Genomic DNA, 19,392 nt, shown 5'->3' with positions numbered 1-19,392 from the left:
TAGATTTATATATGTATATAGTCATAATTCTATCAGTGTTGAATTGTTTATTATAGATTGTTTTTTCTATGTTTTAAACAGTTCCTATTTTTATCTGTAAACTGCCTTGAGAGTCCCGTCAGGGAAAAGGGCAAAGTATAAATAAAGTAACACAGGTGTAAATTGTGTTACCGTACAAGCAGACCACTTCAGTGTATGGTTTCATCAGAAGATGCAGCTGGTAATCAAAACTAGCTCTGTCGCCAAGCAGCCACTCCCAGTAGTGGCCAGATGTGGCAAAAGAAAAAGAAAGAGTAGATCCCACAAACCAAAAGCTTGCCCCCTCCATTTGAAGCATCTGTTCCTTTGTGTAAGTTTGCTTTCTCTAACTACTAATTCAGTGCTTATTTCCTATGCTCTTAGCCACTTCTTTTCTGCACCTGCACCTGCACAAAATTTATTAGTAAGGATGGGTACATCCAGTCCATTCTGTGACAGGAATGCAGCCAAAACATGTCACTGACCACTATATTTAGCAGATCAATTCTGTTTAAACCAGTCTTATAAATCTCCACTACTACAGCTGTGTTAGTAGTATTCATTTTAGCAAGTACAAGCTACTAAGTACTATATAAAAAAAGGTAAAGGGACCCCTGACCGTTAAGTCCAGTCGCAGACGACTGTGGGGTTGTGGCGCTCATCTCGCTTTACCGGCCAAGGAAGCCAGCATTTGTCCACAGACAGCTTCCAGGTCATGTGGCCAGCATGACTAAGCCACTTCTGGCGAACCAGAGCAGTGCATGGAAACGCTGTTTACCTTCCCGCTGGAGCGGTACCTATTTATCTACTTGCACTCTGACATGCTTTCGAACTGCTAGGTGGGCAGGAAGTACTATATATACTCTGGCCTTAAAGACTGTACACAAGCTTCAAAGCTCAGCAGTCTAAAGTCACCCAGATAACAGTTACCCACAGAACAGACTGTTCATCTGCCAGTGAACTATATTCATTCTTAGAAGTTGCACAACAGGCTTTAAATGAACCCTACATCAAAGCACTGGCATTAGACATATTGTTAGAAACAGAACCTGAAGCCATTTACCTTTTTTCCTTTACAAAGTTTTTAGGCAATTCCACATACATGTAATATTTGTTTGTGCCAATGTATTATGCCACCCAAACCTTAGCAGAACTTAAACAGAACTTAAAGTCAGAGTGAACTTACAAAAGTTCTTATACTTAATTACATATCATACAAAAATATATGTTCTCTTCTGATTTGGGGGAAGGAGGAAAAGGGGAATTTCCTGTAATGATTAGAAAGCCAATTACATTTATAAAGCACCTTATAGTCATTATGATACTGACTGCTAAACCATCAGCCTAGCAATGGATTTAAATGATACCATTAACACTCCTGCCTGGAAGTAAACAGACCTTCTAAATCACTTGGCTGAGTGTTGGAAAAACTAGGATACGATCATTGGACTGCTTTATGTGTGTGTTTATATATTGGTACATCAACTAGAACTGATACAAGGAAGCTAAATTGAAGGGTTATTGTTTCTTGGGTTTTCTCCCAATCACACAACTGAAGGAGGCACTGTTCTACTTGCACCCTGTGTTCATATGTGGAGGCCAAACCAAACACTCTTGGATCCAACAATCCTCTTGGATTCCTAGGTAGCTGCCTGTGACAGAGGACTTTACAGCAACTTTGGAGGTAGACTGATTGTGGCCCTCTCTCAAAACCCTTACAACTTATTATAAGCCCTGGTAATCAGTTCACCTTCTTTTGAGATTCTTGTGCAGGGTTGTCCCTGGAGACAGTTCAAGAACTTCAGTTGCTCCAGTACACAGTGGTAAGACTTGTCAAGATTCTCCAACATGAAGCATATTTGACACACACAGTAACAGAACCACTAGTTATCTCTTCATTTCTGGGATAAATTCAAGATGCTGGGGTGTAGTTGTTTTTAAAATCCCTTAATGGCCTGGGTCTTGGACACTGTGGAATTGCCTTCTCTGATAAGAACCATACCCCTATAATTGTTAACTTATCCCTAAGTTGTTCAAGGAGGTTTGATGCAACTCCCTGGCTAGATTTCTGAGTACCAATTATTATTTACCTTTTCCAGTTCAGAAGATTCAGGTGGCTCCACTAGGAGGGGCCCCTGCTCACTGGATTGGTCACTATCAAGGCTTTCCTGCCCAGCAGGATCGGGCATGTGTCCCTTCCTGAGCCGTAGTGCTGGCTCCAGAATGCTGCCATTCCCGAGATCCGTTGATTCGTTCATGAGACCAGGGTCTTCTCAAGAAAGGTTCTTATTTTCTCCGGCAAGAAGTGATGACAGATTGGCTAGTCCTGAAAAAGGAAACAAAACTGTCATTGATAAATATGCCAGCCTATAATTATGTTAACATCCAACTTATAGTCACTTTTGAAGATGCTGAAAGCCAATCATGGAGAATTCGCTTTTCCCTAGGACTGAAGTAAATAAGCTTTAGAGGAGCATCTGTGATGTTATGAAAGGTAAAAATTACCAATTCCATGATTCAATTTAAATACAGAGCTTTTTAATATGTAGCACCAATCCACTGCAAAACAATGTGGATACTGTTCACTGCAAACCCTATCTTGACATTTGGTTCTCAGTTAAGCATGATCACAAGACCAGAGGTTATAGCACACTGTCAACACACCAAAGAATGTGTCTTAAAAGCCTCCTAAAGGGAGTGAAGACTACCAAAGACTAGCCAGAAATACTTGTAAATGTCATCATTTTGATAGGAAAATCTTGTACTCAGCTGACATAAGCTTAAACAATTATCTTGAATGGTCTCCACTTCTGTATTGTATGTGCATGTCACAAATGGAAGACAAAGGTTTTGCAGAGACTTTATAGCTTGTAACTAATCTTCAAGCTTTAATTAGTAAGAAGCTTTAACTGATTAATCAGGCAGGGCAATTTTAATGATGAGTCAGGGAAGACACCTAATCATTGTTCAAGGTTGTTCTGGTGTACAGTAAGCCTGCAATTTATATGGGGGCTATGATCTGGGGATCACACCTAAAGCCAAAATTGCCTATAGTTAAAATCCATTGGGTTCAGTAGCAAGTGGGATTGCCAAAGCCATTATTCTTGAAACCCTGCCCCCTTTCTGCCATGTCATACATAAAGCTGAATGTGTGTACATTGCAGGCTTGCTGTATTAACATACTGGAATAAAAAACTAAATACAGAAAAGGGCCTTTTACACTGATGGACAGCTTTTGTATTTTAAGTTTTCTCTCAAATCTTATGGCTCTTGAGGTTTCGCTTATATGCAAATTTAATCAATTATCTTTTTAAATGGCAGATTAACAGACACCCCACTATATCAGACCTCAATTATATAGGGTGAGTCTTTTAAAAGAGACCTCGTGGAACATGTGTACTCTGTATCCATGGACCCTCTTTTAAAGGACTCACCCTGTATATTGACTGAATGTTATCTGTGCATCATCCAGCTGCAGGTAAGAGTGTGCTGTTTGTAGTGGAGATTACCATATTTTTCGCCCTATAAGACGCACTTTTTCCCCTCCAAAAATGAAGGGAAAATGTGTGTGCGTCTTACGGGGCGAATGCAGGCTCCTTGGCTTCAGCGATAGCAACGCGAAGCCTCCGAAGCCTGCGCTCCGGAGGCTTTGCATTGCTTCCGCTGAAGCCAGGAGAGTCTGCTCTTTGAGGCTGGCGGTGGGGGAAAGCAGCGCCTCCTCCATCGCCAGCCCCAGAGGATGGGGGGCAGCGGGAAGGTGCGCGACGCCTTAGCGCTGCTCCCCGACCTGGCTTTGAGGCTGGCGGTGGGGAAAGCAGCACTTCGCCCATCGCCTGCCCCAGAGGATGGGGGGCAGCGGGAAGGCGCGCGACGCCTTCGCGCTGCTCCCTGACCTGGCTTTGAGGCTGGCGGTGGGGAAAGCAGCGCTTCCCCCATCGCCTGCCCCAGAGGATGGGGGGAAGGCGAGCGACGCCTTCCCGCTACTCTCCAACCCGGCTTTGAGGCTGGCGGTGGGGAAAGCAGCGCTTCCCCCATCGCCTGCCCCAGAGGATGGGGGGCAGCGGGAAGGCGAGCGACGCCTTCCGGCTACTCTCCGACCCGGCTTTGAGGCTGGCGGTGGGGAAAGCAGCGCTTCCCCCATCGCCAGCCCCAGAGATTGGGGGGCAGCGGGAAGGCATGTGATGCCTTCCCGCTACTCTCCAACCCTCCTGTGGGCTTTTGCGGGAGATGGGTAATTCCCCCACCTCCCGCAAAAGCAGGCAAAAGCCGCGCGCTCTTTAAAGGGGCTCCCGGCTTCTGCTGGCTTTTCTAGGAGGTGGGGGAATTCCCCCACCTCGTAGAAAAGCCCGTAGGAGCCGCGCAGCCTTTAAAGAGCGTGCCGCTCTTGGGGGCTTTTCCCCGAGGAGGGAGAAGGGACTGACTGGCCGAGTCCGTCCCTTCTCCCTCCTGTGGGCTTTTGCGGGAGATGGGGGAATTCCCCCACCTCCCGCAAAAGCCGTGCGCTCTTTAAAGGGGCTCCCGGCTTCTGCTGGCTTTTCTAGGAGGTTGGGGAATTCCCCCACCTCGTAGAAAAGCCCGCAGGAGCCGCGCACCCTTTGAAGAGCGCGCCGCTCTTGGGGGCTTTTCCCCGAGGAGGGAGAAGGGACTGACTGGCCGTTTCAGTCCCTTCTCCCTCCTGGTCGAAAAGCCCGTAGGAGTCGCGCACGGCTCCTGTGGGCTTTTGCGGGAGGTGGGGGAATTCCGCCACCTCCCGCAAAAGCAGGGAGAAGCTCTTGGAGTAGCGCACAGGCTGCGTGCAGCCTGTCCGCTGCTCCCAGAGCTGCGGGGGGGAAATCATATTTTTTTCCTTGATTTCCCCCCATGAAAACTAGGTGCGTCCTATGGGCCGGTGCGTCCAATAGGGCGAAAAATACGGTAGTGTTTAACTGCTGGCTGAATGAATGCAGCTCTGGGATTGGGGAGTGGTCCAGGGCCTGTCATACTATGACAGCAGCTCCTGCCATGGGCGGTGGGCTCGACTCCAAATGGGTTTGCCATTTTGGGTCATAATTTCAAGGAGACACAGGGTCAGGGACGCTCCATGCTGTCACTTAGGCTATAGAGCTGTAGGCCAGGCACTGCATGAGACAGGCCTATGACCCTCAAGGAGGGTGTGAGCCATTTTTAAAAACTGGCTATAGTAGGCAGGTGTATGAAAAGGTTTGCCAGTCCATTTTAGAAGGGAACGGAGAGTGTTGGGGTTACACACAACTAATTCCCAGTGTTAGAAACTGAGATATGAAAGCTAGAAGCTAAAATGGCACATTAAACCTAGGTTATGTGCACAGCAACGGAATGTCTAGGCGCCCTTTTTTATAACAAGAATACAAAGCTGAAAATTAATTATCTTCAGCTAAAATCTTATATTCATTTTTCACATGGTCTAGTCCTCATCTGAAGACTGCAGTAACAAAGCCATGCTTCCCCTGCCTGCCCCTCTAATATTCTTAAAAGGGTCTCTTCTCCAGTTTTCAGAGGAAGTAGGGAGGCAGAAAAAGGTCCTCCTTTCCTTCCACTCTACAAATTTAATCTGAAATCTTAGGTGCAGTACTGTGCCCAAAGCTCAGAAACTGCACACGCTAATGAAATTCCTTGTCGTAAAATGCGCCTAGAACAGTGGGAGTTTCGAACACTGCTAATTCCAAAGAGAGACTCCCATAAAGTTAGTTGCTAACACAGTAGAAGCTGGCAATTATCTCTAAATTACACAACCAGATTTTTCACACTTTATTTCCCCACTATGCCATAAAAGCATTGTGCAATTTCTATTTACAATGCCTACTCTTACTCTTAGAAGAGCATGGAGACCACCATGATTTAGGCAGCTCACACATCCTTAAAACCAAATCTAGAATCCCAGGTACATGTCCCAACAGCAATGGGATTTATGAAAAGTGAACTACAGCTACCTACATCATGAAGCTTTCTGTGAAAAGCTAAAAAACCAAAAGAAAAACTAAAAAGCCCAAAGAAGAATACACTAACCATGTATTTCAAGATTTTAATACTGTGGTTGCCTGATTATATACACAAACGTGCGTACACATACTCTATGAGGGCAAGAGTGTTCTGGGTGGGTGGAGGTTTTTCTGTTTATGGCAACCTAATAACCTAAGTCTAAAGAGCTTTTTCCAAAGCATTTCTAATTTTATTCCTACATGAAATGTTCAAATGCTCTAACAATAGGACATTACTGTAACTAGAGCACTAATAAAAGCGGCATCATGCACTACATTCAAAAAGCAGAGAGCCCTTAGAGAATCATGCAATTCACCAAGATGCTTAACTATTTTATATAAAAACAACAACCATCAACCTTTCTTCTGCAAATAAAGTCCCGTCTCCTGGGGGAAACTTTAATGCCTGACATACTAATACCAAGCATTCCTAGGTCTTTCTGCTTTATGGAGAGGAGCCCATCTGAGGTCACTTTCAATGTAACAATGAGAATGTGTACAGTTCCTTTTTGTCAATGGGGAAAGTAACACTTTGCTAACAAAGAGATATCAGCAATACCAAGACTCCAGCAGACAGAATATGTGTCCCCAACAGCTGCTTTTTGTTACCTGTAAACTGCTGATAAACACAATAGCTGAGTTTTTCAAACAGCAAATTGCCTAGGCAGACAACAAAGTATTAACAGACAAAAATAAAGGTGTCCAGGGACTAGTAAAATTCCAGAGTTGTCTCCAACAGAGAACTTGCATACAACATGGCCTCTGATAAAATGCAATGGCAATATGGACAGTCAGTGTGCCTGGTTGTTAACCACCCAGGGATGGCTATGGGCAGGATTTCTGCATTGTAGGGGGTTGAACTAGATTATTTTGGGGGTTCCTTCCAACTCTATAATTCATGTTTGAGGTTTCTTTTGAGAGCCAGGAGATTATTTACAGAACAGTTCTTAGTAGTGTATGGTGTGTGTGTGTCTGTGTCTGTGTGTCTGTCTGTCTCTCTCTCTCTCTTTCACACACACACACACACACACGCACACTATCTCAAGCCCTGTCAACTCACACTGGCCAGGGCGGAAGGTGGGTCGAGTTTCACTATGACAGCACCAGGGCTGGTGTAGCTGAGGATCTCTTGGAGATCTGCAGAACTTTGGATCCAAAACCTTCAGCGTTCCATTTCAGGGCTTTCTTGTTAGCTATTACCTTTCTGCCAGATAATGTCAGCAGTAAACAGAGGTGCATACAATATTTAACCTTTAGCACTAGAAGCACATATGCACCTTTGGTCATGGAAATGCTCTTCCGTGTGCTACAGTCATTTTAAGTTATACAACCAAGGATTGTAGCAGCAGATAAGTGAGATTACATCACCCATGTTAACTGAAACACAAGGCTAGAAAAACACCAGCTCACCTTTCCACAAGTTTGTATGATTGGTAGAAGGAATGTGCATTGAAAAGTGTTCCAAAAATGCTTTCCTGTTCCCTACTTTCTGGTAACAGTTACTGCCATTATTGACCATTAGGGGAAGAGAGTATAAGCATCTTAAAACTCAACTAACTAGCTATCTTAATACCACAGTGATGCAACCAGAGCAACTTCAGAGTATGCAACAACAGACCTTGAACAACTGGTTCAGACATATACAGCAATTAAGGGGTGTGACTGTCCAGCAATGTAGCCATTATAGACTAGTAACTTTTTCATGTGGAATCGGATATAGACCTGTGTTTGCTCTGCTTACAAGTGTGAGGTCATGTGCTAATTTTAGTTATACCGTATTTTTCGCTCTATAAGACGCACCAGACCACAAGACGCACCTAGTTTTTGGAGGAGGAAAACAAGAAAAAAAATATTCTGAATCTCAGAAGCCAGAACAGCAAGAGGGATCGCTGTGCAGTGAAAGCAGCAATCCCTCTTGCTGTTCTGGCTTCTGGGATAGCTGCGCAGCCTGCATTCGCTCCATAAGACGCACACACATTTCCCCTTACTTTTTAGGAGGGAAAAAGTGAGTCTTATAGAGCAAAAAATACGGTAACTTGGGTTTGCAAATTCAGAGTTGCAAAAGGTCTGCCCTTTGTACTTTTTATGCAGTAAAGTTACACAAGAGATAAGATATGTGGTTTATATAATAGATTTCTCAGACAATTAGAATCTTGTATGGAAGAGGGCTGAATCACAAAGATAAATACACAAGTTAATATTAGTACAAGTCATGTCCATTGGTACAGGTTGAACCATATAATGTCATTCTAATATAATGTTACAGTTGAAGAAGGGCATTCTTGAAAATATATTAAGTGATGCTATCTGAACATTAATCCCATATACACATTCCAGATCAAGATAAGAATCAATTGGTGCACTTAAAAAACAACAACACTTTAGAAAACACAAATATGGCATGGCTGTGAACAATGACACCAATGGAAGATTCACAGGCATGGCCTGACAATATCCCTCAGAGCAGTGGTTTTCAACCAGTGTGCCATGGCACCCTGGGGTGCCTTGAATGATGGTCGGGGTGCCGCAGCAACACTGGTCTCTGCCCCCCTTTCCTTCCCTCCCTCCTGATGCCCCCTCACATCTCTGCCTCCCAAAGGCTTGCACAACTGTTTATTGCAGTAGCCCTGGCTATAAGCTCTTTGGGGCGGGGGGGGGGGGCAGCTCACAGACTAGGGACTGTGGCAGCAGTTGCTCAGAGGTCTCCCAAAGAGAGGGGAGGTGGCGGAGGGAACACTCCACAAGGGAGGGTATTCAAAAAAGGGTGAGAGGCTGCCAGCTCTGCAAGCAAGGGGTGACATAACTGGGCTCTTGAGCCCCACAGGGGTGCCACAGAAAGCATGTAGTCGGTTAAGGGAGCAGTGGACTCAAAAAGGTTGAAAACCTCCGCCTCAGAAGTTTCAGGCTCTCTTGTTTTGTGTATATAAATGTTTGCGGTCACAGTGAAAGATAGTTCATTGTGTATCTATCAAAATATATCCCTCCTAGCCTTCTAGTACAAATATTTGCAGCAAGAGTCAATATAGGCTGTCAAAGTTATAATCATAAAAACACAAAAGAACTATAATTTTGAATCACTCCTCTAGCCTTCAGCACTGCTCTCGCTGTCTGGTATCAAATCCCAAATCCTGTCAATTTTTCTTTGCTTCCCAACCCAAACTCCTGTTTCAGTATGCCAATGGTTCTGTGCTGACGCAAATACGGGGGCGGGGGGGGGGTGTTGTTGTACTTGAACTCATGCTATCCACTGGATGACATTTAACTACATGATTGATAAATGTTGAGATTTACAATTAAGAGTGGTTGCAGTTCTGTATTACTACTCTCTGTAGCTAAACACAAAACCTATTTCATTTAAGTACCAGAGCAGACATAACACGGTCATGGCACAACATTTACCTTTCGATCAAAACCTGTGGCATAAACATTTTCCATGACAAATGCACAGCAGTCTATAATTAACATTGTAATAACTCTAATTTAAGCATGAAACAAATATAAAGATTTACTCCATTCAGATATGATTATGTGAGCAGAAGTTTGAAGGAAAAGTATTTGTCAAGAGACAGTCAAGGTTAAGAATAGCACTCTGGTCACAGCCATGTTTGAAATGCTGACAAACGTGACTATTTTCAGAATAATAGAGCCTGAAGTACCACATAAGCCAGAGTAAAGTCAACCCTTAAGAATGCAACGTTGTCTCATTTCCTTTTTTAGAGCAGCATTTTGCTACAGAGGACACACACACAAAAAGACAAGGTGGCTTTTTACATGGGTACACACTGGCCTTAATGCAAAGATTACAACTTGGCTCAATGAGTTCCAAGAAATAATATTATCATAAAAAATAGAACTATGATATTGACAATTATCATTTGTACTCTAAGAAAGCTTGAGCATTTTGTGGGTAGTAAGTCCTTGGCAGTTGTCTATGCTCTTCAAGTAGCACAGGGCTCTTAAAATCCATTTGCTAGTCCATCAGACCAACTCAAAGATGCATACATCCAATCATGTACATTTACATGTAAAGCAGATGAGAGATTGTGACCACTAAGGGAGACAAGCAAAATGCCAGAATTTAGAAGTTTAGAATTTAGAAGAATTTAGATTGCATGCCAGTGGCATGCAATTTATAAAGCTAGGCATTCAAAGTATGGGACGTATCACAGATATAGCCGCCAAGAGTTGGCTGGGGTAGAAATAATGAAGTTGTTGTTGTTGTTGTTGTTGTTGTTGTTGTTGTTGTTGTTGTTGTTGTTGTTATAGCTCAGAAGAAACAACTGAGTAAGCCATTCCCTATTAATTTCCCTACCTGTTTTTCAAGAAATGCAACTGAGAGCACAGCCCAATTACCATATAAATACTATTTACAAATCCCATATTACAAACCATACATAAAATCTACAGAGACACTCCTGGAATAGGCTTCAAAAGTCTGTGTAACCACAGAATGTTCGTAGTTCTGTCCTACTATGACTCTGCATAGAATTAATATATGTCAGAATCCAATGTGTATTTAACTATGCAAGGCGAAGCATTTCAGATTGTTGAATAAAGAAAACTAAGGATAGTTGAACCAGGTCAGAGCACTACAGAATCATGTTTACTCCCTACTGAACATTTAATGGCCTTGAAGGATATACAAATAAGTCAAAGGCTGTCTGCATACTACATAAATGGATGTGCATTACAAGTGTTGAGGCTTAGATATTCAGTAGTAGTGTAGCTTTTGGTGTAATGAATAAGAAAAATCATGCTGGAGAAGGAGAAAATGCCACTATCCTACACCACATCACCCAAAAGGCCAAAATACCAAAATTCTCTCTGGCAATTCAAAACTTTTAAATATTTGAAGTATACAAATAAGATTTCATAAATGAATAAGATCCACAATGCTACCAAACCCACCCTGCAGTTTGCACTAAGTGTTAGGTAAAACATTTAACAATCATACCCTATCCACATTTACTGAGAAGTAAATTATACCAATTTCAACAAAAATTATTTCATGGTAAATACAAAGGACTACAGTTTAAGAAATTAAACCACAGACTGAATATTAAACTCCAATAAAACAAGACATAAGGGTAACATGAAACACAAGTGTTTCACCTATTATATGCTACACAATCCTGGCAAGTAGAACTTTCAGAGTTTCTTACCCCTGGTATCTTGACAAACAGATACAGGCAAGATGTTGCACTTTAACCCAGTTCAGGGAAAACTGAGCTTGGCATTCACCGTGGAAGAGATTACCAACCCATGCCCAGATCCTTCAGGAGATAAAAGCCAAAACTCCACCTACAGCAAAACTGCATTGGCTGCCAAGCTGTTTTTCCCCTACAATATACTGGACAAGTTTAATCTCAATTTGCATACGGCATGCCCATTAAATATCACAGCTCCTTTAATAGGTCTACACTTCAAACTGAACGTGCTATATGCATGTACCCAACAATTCTTTATTATATTTGTTTACTTTAATTACACCACCACAGTGCTATACAGTAATTAAAAGTGACATTGTTGTAAAACTGGTTACTTAGTTGTACAATGTGGGCTTACTTAATCCAAAATATGCCTCCTTGTAAGCCTTAGCCAACCAAATATATAATATCCATATCTGAAAATTACTCAGTTGAATATCTATGGACATCTTATTTTGCTCACCCAGCTCTAAGGACACAGGTAGAACCTGACCAACAGGATTGATTGAGAAAGAGAAGGTATCTATATCTGTTGCATGACTTTGTAAATATAGTCAAGTGATGTTCCAGTATTCAAGTATATTTTAATACTTTAGAGCAGTCAAAGCAAAACAGCAAAGAGTAGTGTGGTGGGAATATGTCCTTACCTAAATACAGAGGGTATTTTTGCAGAGAAGTGAGTCTCCTTTCAGAGCTGTATTTAGAAACATAGACCATAGTCTTTGTGAATTTTAAGATGGGCTGTTCTAAGGACAATACTTCTACATCCATTTTAGAGGGATGACCCCTGCATGCCCATACTACCCACATGAGGTAGGATGAGTGAGATGAGGCAGTGATGGATGTAGGACTGCCCTCTAACAACTACACCACATTGCCTAAATTTCAGGGAATGCCCAGCAGCATGATCCACTTCCTTTACTTACCTAGGGTAGAAAAATATAGTGGTTTCATCTGACTTTTCATATTAGTACAATATAATTCCTTGCCAGTGGTTCAGCAAGGGGGAGGGGGCAGAGGAGGAGAGACCAATATTTATTTGAGGCCTACTAGTTCTGGCAGAGTTCTCTGCTGTTAGCAGCACCCCTTAACTATCATTCTGACAACAATCCCATGACAGTGAAACAGGAGTAAGTTTTCCAATGCAAAAATGCTCAAAGACCAGACGTTTACAGATAAACATGCATACAACTGAACTATGTGTTTCCACCTATTGTTTATGTAGGACTGTAGGCTGGCAAAAGCAAAATCATTTTATTTTAACTTAAACATTTATTAGATCTTTAATTTCAACTCTGAAACATCCAAGTTAACTAAGAGGTGGACATGGCAGGCTGGGCACCTTCAGAAACAAAGTACTCAAGACATCTCAGAATGCAGAGAAGGGGCTAGAACTCAGACCGAACAGCCTTGGATCCATAAACATGCAACAAGTAATAGCTGAGTTGCAATTTCTTAGTGGAATACTTTATGCCAACTGGCCAATATGGACTACTACTTTTTAAAGCGGGTGAGGATTTATTTCCAAAGAGAAATGTAAACACCTCTTTAAAAATGGAGGCAACACACAGGCAGAAGTCCTGTGCACTGTACACATTGGTAAGCAAGCTTTTTAAATAGTGCTCGGCAAGCTCATTTCGAGTGCTTTATGCAACTAAAGTCAACAACCCTTTCACCTAAAATTTGTCCCAAAGAGTCTTCAATACTGGTGGCAAAGTGTTCCAGACACTCTTGTGTAATAGCACTCCCTTCCCCTGGCTATGCATACACAAGTTACTGTTTAACAATGAATGAGCAGAGCAAAGGGAGTGCAGGAGAGGCAGAAGGGGAAGATGTGAAGGTGAAAAAGCTGCCCAATCAAAAGCTGTGCCCAGCACATACCAGCATGGCACAATGTGTGTGTATATACAGGAGAGAGGGGGTCCCTTCTTAACTTTGAAGCCACTTTTTATGGATTTTCTCTCCCACTGCTCCCAATGGGACTGAAATAATACATTAGAGTCAGGCCTCGCTTACTTTTCCTGTGTTCTGGGAGCTTGCTGGGAGACCTGGAGGGCTTTGTATCTAGCAAGCCCAAAGCCTCCCCTGCTCCACTCCCTGCAATGTGGTGACTTACCAGGGAAGATCACCTTCATCCCTCTGCATAGGTGGACTGGGAGATCTACTGCTGGTGAAGGGTGAGTAATAATAAAAATAATAATTATACAGCCCTTGGGGTGCCTGCCCTCTATGTGAACAGGGATACAGGTATTAATAAGAATCCTTATATAATAATCCTTAGCAATATTTCACTTTCTCACTAAAAATACTTAATATTTATTCTCTTTTCACTTCCACACCTTTTCAGGTCAGCAGAATGTAGGTCATCTGATTGACTCAACAACTCTGTCATTTGAGTCAAACTGTTGTCCAAGGAACATATGATGAAATCTCTCAGCTGTAAGTCTTAACAGTCTGAGCAGTGAATAAACATATGTAACACATATGGTGCAATCTTATAGTCTCTGAAAAATGCCAAAGGATGTTTTTGGAGCTCCCTTTCAGTGGTAAGAGAGGTCTGCCATTGGAAAAAGAGATCAGGCCATGCAAGCATCCTAGTTGAAAGGATCTGCAGCAGTGCTACTCTGGTATTAAACAGGGATGGAAAGAGATGTGTTTGCTAAACTGGATAAAGAAAAGGCCCCGTGCTTGTTAAGGAGCAGCCAAAGATGAGAGAATATATTCCTTCTAAGACAAATGAAAACCTGCCAGGAAGCAGGTGACTTCTAGTTCTCTTCGCCCCTAGGAGAAACTGGGAACATAAGATTAAGATCAAAGGTGGTTTGTTACCTATCAGCTGCATTAGACACTGAGTATTACATGGCAGGTAAGTGAAAACATGACACAAAAATAATTCACATGACTTGTGAATACAGGAAGCTACCTTATACAGAGTCAGACCATTGACCCACCTAGCTCAGTACTGTTCACACTGACTGGCAGTGGCTCTTCTGAGCTCCAGTCTTTATGGTAAAGAAAGTTCACAATATTGCTCAGTATATATATTTTGGTCCTGATTTAACTACTCATCGTAAACCAATTTTTTGCTGTTCCATTAATCCTGTTAAAATTTTGGCTCTCATTGATATGCTGATATGATTTCCACTAAGAACAGAATACAGTCACTTAGCCTTATTAACAGAGTGGTTTGTAAACAACTTAGGATAGGTTTTTATGTTTTTACACAAGTGACAACTTCCTATGCAATCAAACTTGTGTACTGCTACTGTGGAGCTGTGCATCGTGTGATAGGAGAAATAATAAGTCTACTTACTCAAAAAGTGTGAGAAGAGGGGAGACATGAGTCACTCATACTTCCTGCCACTACTTTTGTGTTAAGATGCGAAGTTACCCTTTATGCAGTTTCTTTATAAACAAGGAATATGTTTCTTGGTAACAAAGCTATAAATAATTAGATGCCCACTTTGGGAGAATCCTAAACCTATATGTGAATGCAAGGACTGTTGAAGTCATGGCCACTTTTGGGCCTTTCTATGAGCCACTAAGATTTAATTCAACAAACAGCAGTGATGGATACAAGCCACCAAAAAGGTTACCTGTTTGTGACAAAAGCCACCAGAACAATGTTGCAAGCCACTGCAAGGGCATTATTTAACTTCTGTTTTGTCAATCCTTTGAGTGACACTGTACTTTTCAAATACACTATGTTTCATATATGAGAATATAGAGGTTTTAAATATTGTTTTATTTTGTTTTGGTGAAGTTGGTTGTACACTGCTCTGAGTTTCTGAAAACAATTGTAGCCTTGGTCTCTGCTGTGCCAAACCGTCGTTATTTTTTTGCCACTGCAGCCAAAAAGTTACTATTCTATAATCTGCTCAAGATTCCATAACTAGGTAGATTAACCTCTTATTTATGATACACATACTTATTCATGTTAAGTTCAATTACACTTACTCCAAGGAGTGCATAGGCTTTGAACATTAGTTTTGCACATTCTCAAGAAAATATTGCAGTACCAATTTTACAAAAGGCCAGGTGTGTTAAGATTTCTGAGTAAAGCAGTATTTCCAAATATAAAATACATGCGAACAGTTGTCATTTACAAATATTTCAAAAATGTGTAAGCTGTACCTTCTGCCAACAGACACAAGTACAAAATTGTTGATACCAAGCCTTGTCCACAATAGTTACATTTTAAGCCTAGCACACTCTCCACCAGAGTAAAATAGTTCTCTGATTGTACTTGTATTTTCTCACATCAGTATTTTATCAGTTTCTTTTTCTTGTCCAAGTTTACTCCTAGTGTACAGTACAAAATACCCAGACAACTGACATTCTCAATAGAAATGTTGAGATTCACAAGTAGCCCTCTGCATGTTTATTGAAATGGAAGTCCTCAAAACTACTTAACACTTCATTTCCTCAAATTCTGCTAACAGCTGTGAAGCAGTTTACAAAAACATGACCAGTGCTTTTCACCTCAAGTGTTGTCACCATTTGGGAAGCAGGAGCCATCTCCTAAAGTGATGATTAACAATTAAGACTACCCAAATGTGTGAGGAAAACCAAGGGCAGGTCCATGTTTACTCAGAAGTAAGCCAGGCTGCCCAAAGGGCAGTGTGTTAAGTGTGTTTAGGATGATAACCTTGGTTACTTTGAGGGGGGGTAGGAGTGGGAAGGGAGTTGCTTGGTTTTTAAGTTCTTTCTTTTCGTCTTAAACTTCCAGAGATACCAACTAGAGGCCACAAAACCACACACCGTAATAAAATTCGTGAGCCCTTTAAAAAGGTGCCACAAAACTTCGCTGGTTTTGCGTCTTTAGGGCGGCAGAAAAGCCTTTTTGAAAAATACCACCGTTTGCTTGTTAATTAATAATTCCATTACTTCAGTATACCCAAAGACTCAAACTATACAGGTGTATTAGCTACAGGATACAACACTCAAGAGAGTTGGTCATTTATTTGTTTAAAAAGTAAAACTCTTGGGCGTTTCGCGAGAGGCCGAAAGGCGTTCGCAGCCACTTATCACTACAGCTCCCGGGGTGGGAGAAGAGGCGATAAGTGACTTGCCCAAGGTCAGCAGCAGCGCCCAAGAGGAGGGGCTCGAGTAAAGGAAATCGAGGTCAACCGGCAGAGAGCGGCCCGCGAGCACCACGACCCCCGCGGCCTAAGGAGGCCCTGAGCGAGGAGGTCGGAGGTCGCACCCCCCCCCACCCCGCGGCCTATGTCAGCCGGCAGCGAAGCCGGCCGAGGCCCCGCCGCCCGCTCCTCAGGGGGCGCCCCAGCCCGGAGCCCCCCAGCCCCTCAGCCCGGCTTACCGGACGCGCCTTCACTCCGCGGCCCAGCTGTGTCCGGCGCTGAGGGGGGTCGGAGGGAGGGAGTCCCCACGGTGCCGCCGGCGCCTCCGGGAATCCCGCCCCCTCCGCCTTCACTCGCCACCTCTTTCAGCTCTCCCGTCGCCTCCCCTTTGCCCCGGAGCGCGTCATCATCGCAAGAGGCTCGGCGAGCCAATGGGCGGCGGAGCGTCGTAATCGAAGGACGCGCAGGCGTCAGCCACGCCGGGAGGACGTGCTCGGGGGAGGAGGGGCGGGGAGGCTCAGCCCAAGGGCACCCTGGGACGTGTAGTTTTCCCGGAGGCGGGCGGCTTGAGCGCGTGACCCTGCCGAAACCGAAGGCGCCGCCTCCGCATTGGTAGGAAAGTAGGTCGCGGGCTCTTAAAGCGTCCTTTCGCGCCAGGCGTTAGTTCTGGCTCGGCGGCCGCGGCGCAAAGTGCGTAATGGGTGAGCGCTGCTTACGGAAGGAGCGGAGTCGCGCGGGGCCGTTGCTCAGGCGGCGGTTGTTTTTCAACGGCGCGCTCGCGCGGTTTGTTGATTTCAAAGTACGAGGAGGGCGGCGAGGTTCCCAAAGGAGGCGTGGGAAGGACCTCAGGGCAGCGAGAGATGAAGGGGAAAGTGGCAATACTGGTCCCTATTACTGTATAATATATCCTCCTTGATAAGAAAAGTGTGTATATCACTGTAGAGTATGTATATAGCTTGAGGCCAGTAATGTACATGGTTGCCAAAGCTTGTGTTTAATTTTATTACTTTCTTTCCCAAGGAAATGTTGTTTAGAGCAGCAGCAGGAGACTCCTACTTTTTCCTTGCAGTCATGACAATGCTGGGGTTTAAAGAATATAAAAAGCAAAGGTAGCCCTATTGGCGGCACCCTTCCAAATCAGCTGAGCGATGCTTTGTGGGGGAGTAGCCAAAATGTCACAAAAGTATCGCAACCTTCCGAGTCCTCCAGAACTTGTCATCAGGCACACACACTTCTCTGTTACAGATAGGTAGCCGTGTTGGTCTGCCATAGTCAAAACAAAAAAAAAAAATTCCTTCCAGTAGCACACTTCTCTGCTTTGTGTAATAACTTTGCCCAGTGAAGAGTTCTGGAGGACTCAAAAGTTTGCCACACCGTCGTCAATATTTTTTGTTTTGTCCCAGTAAATAGTATTGCCCAACTGTGGATGTTGCAATGATGTGAGATTAAGGTGCAAAACTGCACATGCTGTGAGCGACCTTGAGCGTGTCAAGAGTAGATATGTGTAATGTTGCACTGGAAGGTTGTAATCCTTACCAGGCAGTAATTATGCTTTCAGACAGGCAGTCCCAAGACCAAATGAGACCAATTTCCACTGGTTGCCACATCCAAATTTCAGCAACCTTGCTCTTCATCCACACACTACATATGGGGAATTACTTCACAAAAATTTAAAATATCTATATTTAGTACCGATATTGCTTGCATAAGACCTCTTGTTTCAGTATTTCAAAGCTGCTGTGGTTTTTTTGGGTGACGGAATGTGTGCTTGTGCTGTTCAATGAGCCTATTGCACATTTTAAATACAGTATTTTCATATGCCTCTACCAAATTACTGGAGGAATATAGCTATATCACTCTTGCCCAAAACCTCAGTATATTAAGAAATGGGGCGCGCGCGAAGTGATGGAAATTGGTATCCCTCCCCCAACCCCTCCCAAAAGCATAAAACTCCATTTTGCCTATTGTAAAACTTAATAATGAAGAACTGGTAATTCTGATTCTCTGCACTTTCACTAGTTTTGTTTGTTTGTTTTTAAAGGTGTGCACATGGGTACAAAATACATTCCCAGACTGGAAGAAGGCAGTGAAAGATGGAGAAGGAGTAGCTATGGGGGTGGGGTGGGGAAACCAACCCCATCAAGTTCAGTTCATTAATGTGGATGGCAAACAGCAGAATACCAACAAATACCATGACTGAAAAAAGGAAATGCATTGAAGCTAACATGCAAATTATGCACACAAAACAATCAGATCTGAATGACCTGTTTGCAATATAAAGATCCCATCTGGAAGTATCCTAAATCTCCCTACATTGAATGGTACTTCCTAATGAGACAACATGCTTAGAATTCTACAGCCGCTGTCCTCATTCCTGCCAAGCCATGCAAACCACAAAGATTTAGTAAACATGATTCATCATACCTCATATAGTAACATAAAATTGGATTTAAATACTGTGCTCTTTAAAACAAAAATGGTTTTTTGGCATTTCAGGAATGAATATGTCCTGTTTTTATAGAAAAACAACAACAGTGGGAGGGCAGTCTTGCCTTTGTGGCCTGATTGTGAGGTTCCAATGGCAAACTGGGACTTTGAGAGGCAGCTGATATATCTGACCTCCAGCAAAGGGACTCTCTTAGGTACTTATTCAGTAACTGAAGACTTGCCTTCATGTGTGTGTGATATTTATAGGATTTAAGTCTTGAATTTATATTGTAATGTATTGGATTAAATAATGTAATAGGCCACAGCTCAGCAGTGAAGCATCTGCTTTGCATACAGAATCCAGGTAGGTCTGGAAAAGACCGCACTCTGAAACTCTGGAGAGCTGCTGCCATTCGCTGTAGACACTACTGAGCTATGTATGCAAATGGTCTGACTCAGGATAGGGCAGCTCCCTATGTTAAAATGCATCGCCCCAAAAGTCTTTCTGGTCTGGTCTGACAGTTCCAAAGTAGATGACTCTTGGTAAGCCTGCAAGCAAGAAATTAATGCGCTAACCATCTCCCATGATCCCCAGCAGCTAGCATTTAAAGGCATACTGCATCAGATACTGGAGGTATTACAACATAGTGGCTAGTGGTTGCC

General features: G+C 43.1%; 1 protein-coding gene across 3 annotated transcripts in view; it reads right to left on the bottom strand.

Annotated features, from left to right (window-relative positions):
- The window catches only part of ADIPOR2 (adiponectin receptor 2), a 36,989-nt gene extending 19,995 nt beyond the window's left edge, over window positions 1-16,994 (bottom strand). Inside the window, exons 1-2 of one of the 3 annotated variants that reach the window (XM_083572400.1) lie at window positions 16,542-16,994; window positions 2,109-2,344 (exon numbers count right to left, since the gene is read on the bottom strand). In XM_083572400.1, coding sequence (XP_083428526.1) covers window positions 2,109-2,276 — 168 coding nt within the window. In that variant the 5' untranslated portion in view covers window positions 2,277-2,344; window positions 16,542-16,994. Of the gene's footprint in view, window positions 1-2,108; window positions 2,345-11,176; window positions 11,320-13,237; window positions 13,385-16,541 lie in introns of those variants that run through there. The other 2 variants (XM_083572402.1, XM_083572401.1) reach the window with 2 other exon arrangements.
- Window positions 16,995-19,392: the final 2,398 nt, after the last annotated feature.

Source organism: Podarcis filfolensis, assembly GCF_964270895.1.
Source record: "Podarcis filfolensis genome assembly, chromosome: 10".
NCBI lineage: Eukaryota > Metazoa > Chordata > Lepidosauria > Squamata > Lacertidae > Podarcis > Podarcis filfolensis.
The sequence above is the reverse complement of the archived record's forward strand: the minus strand, read 5'-3'. Positions and strand labels throughout refer to the sequence as shown.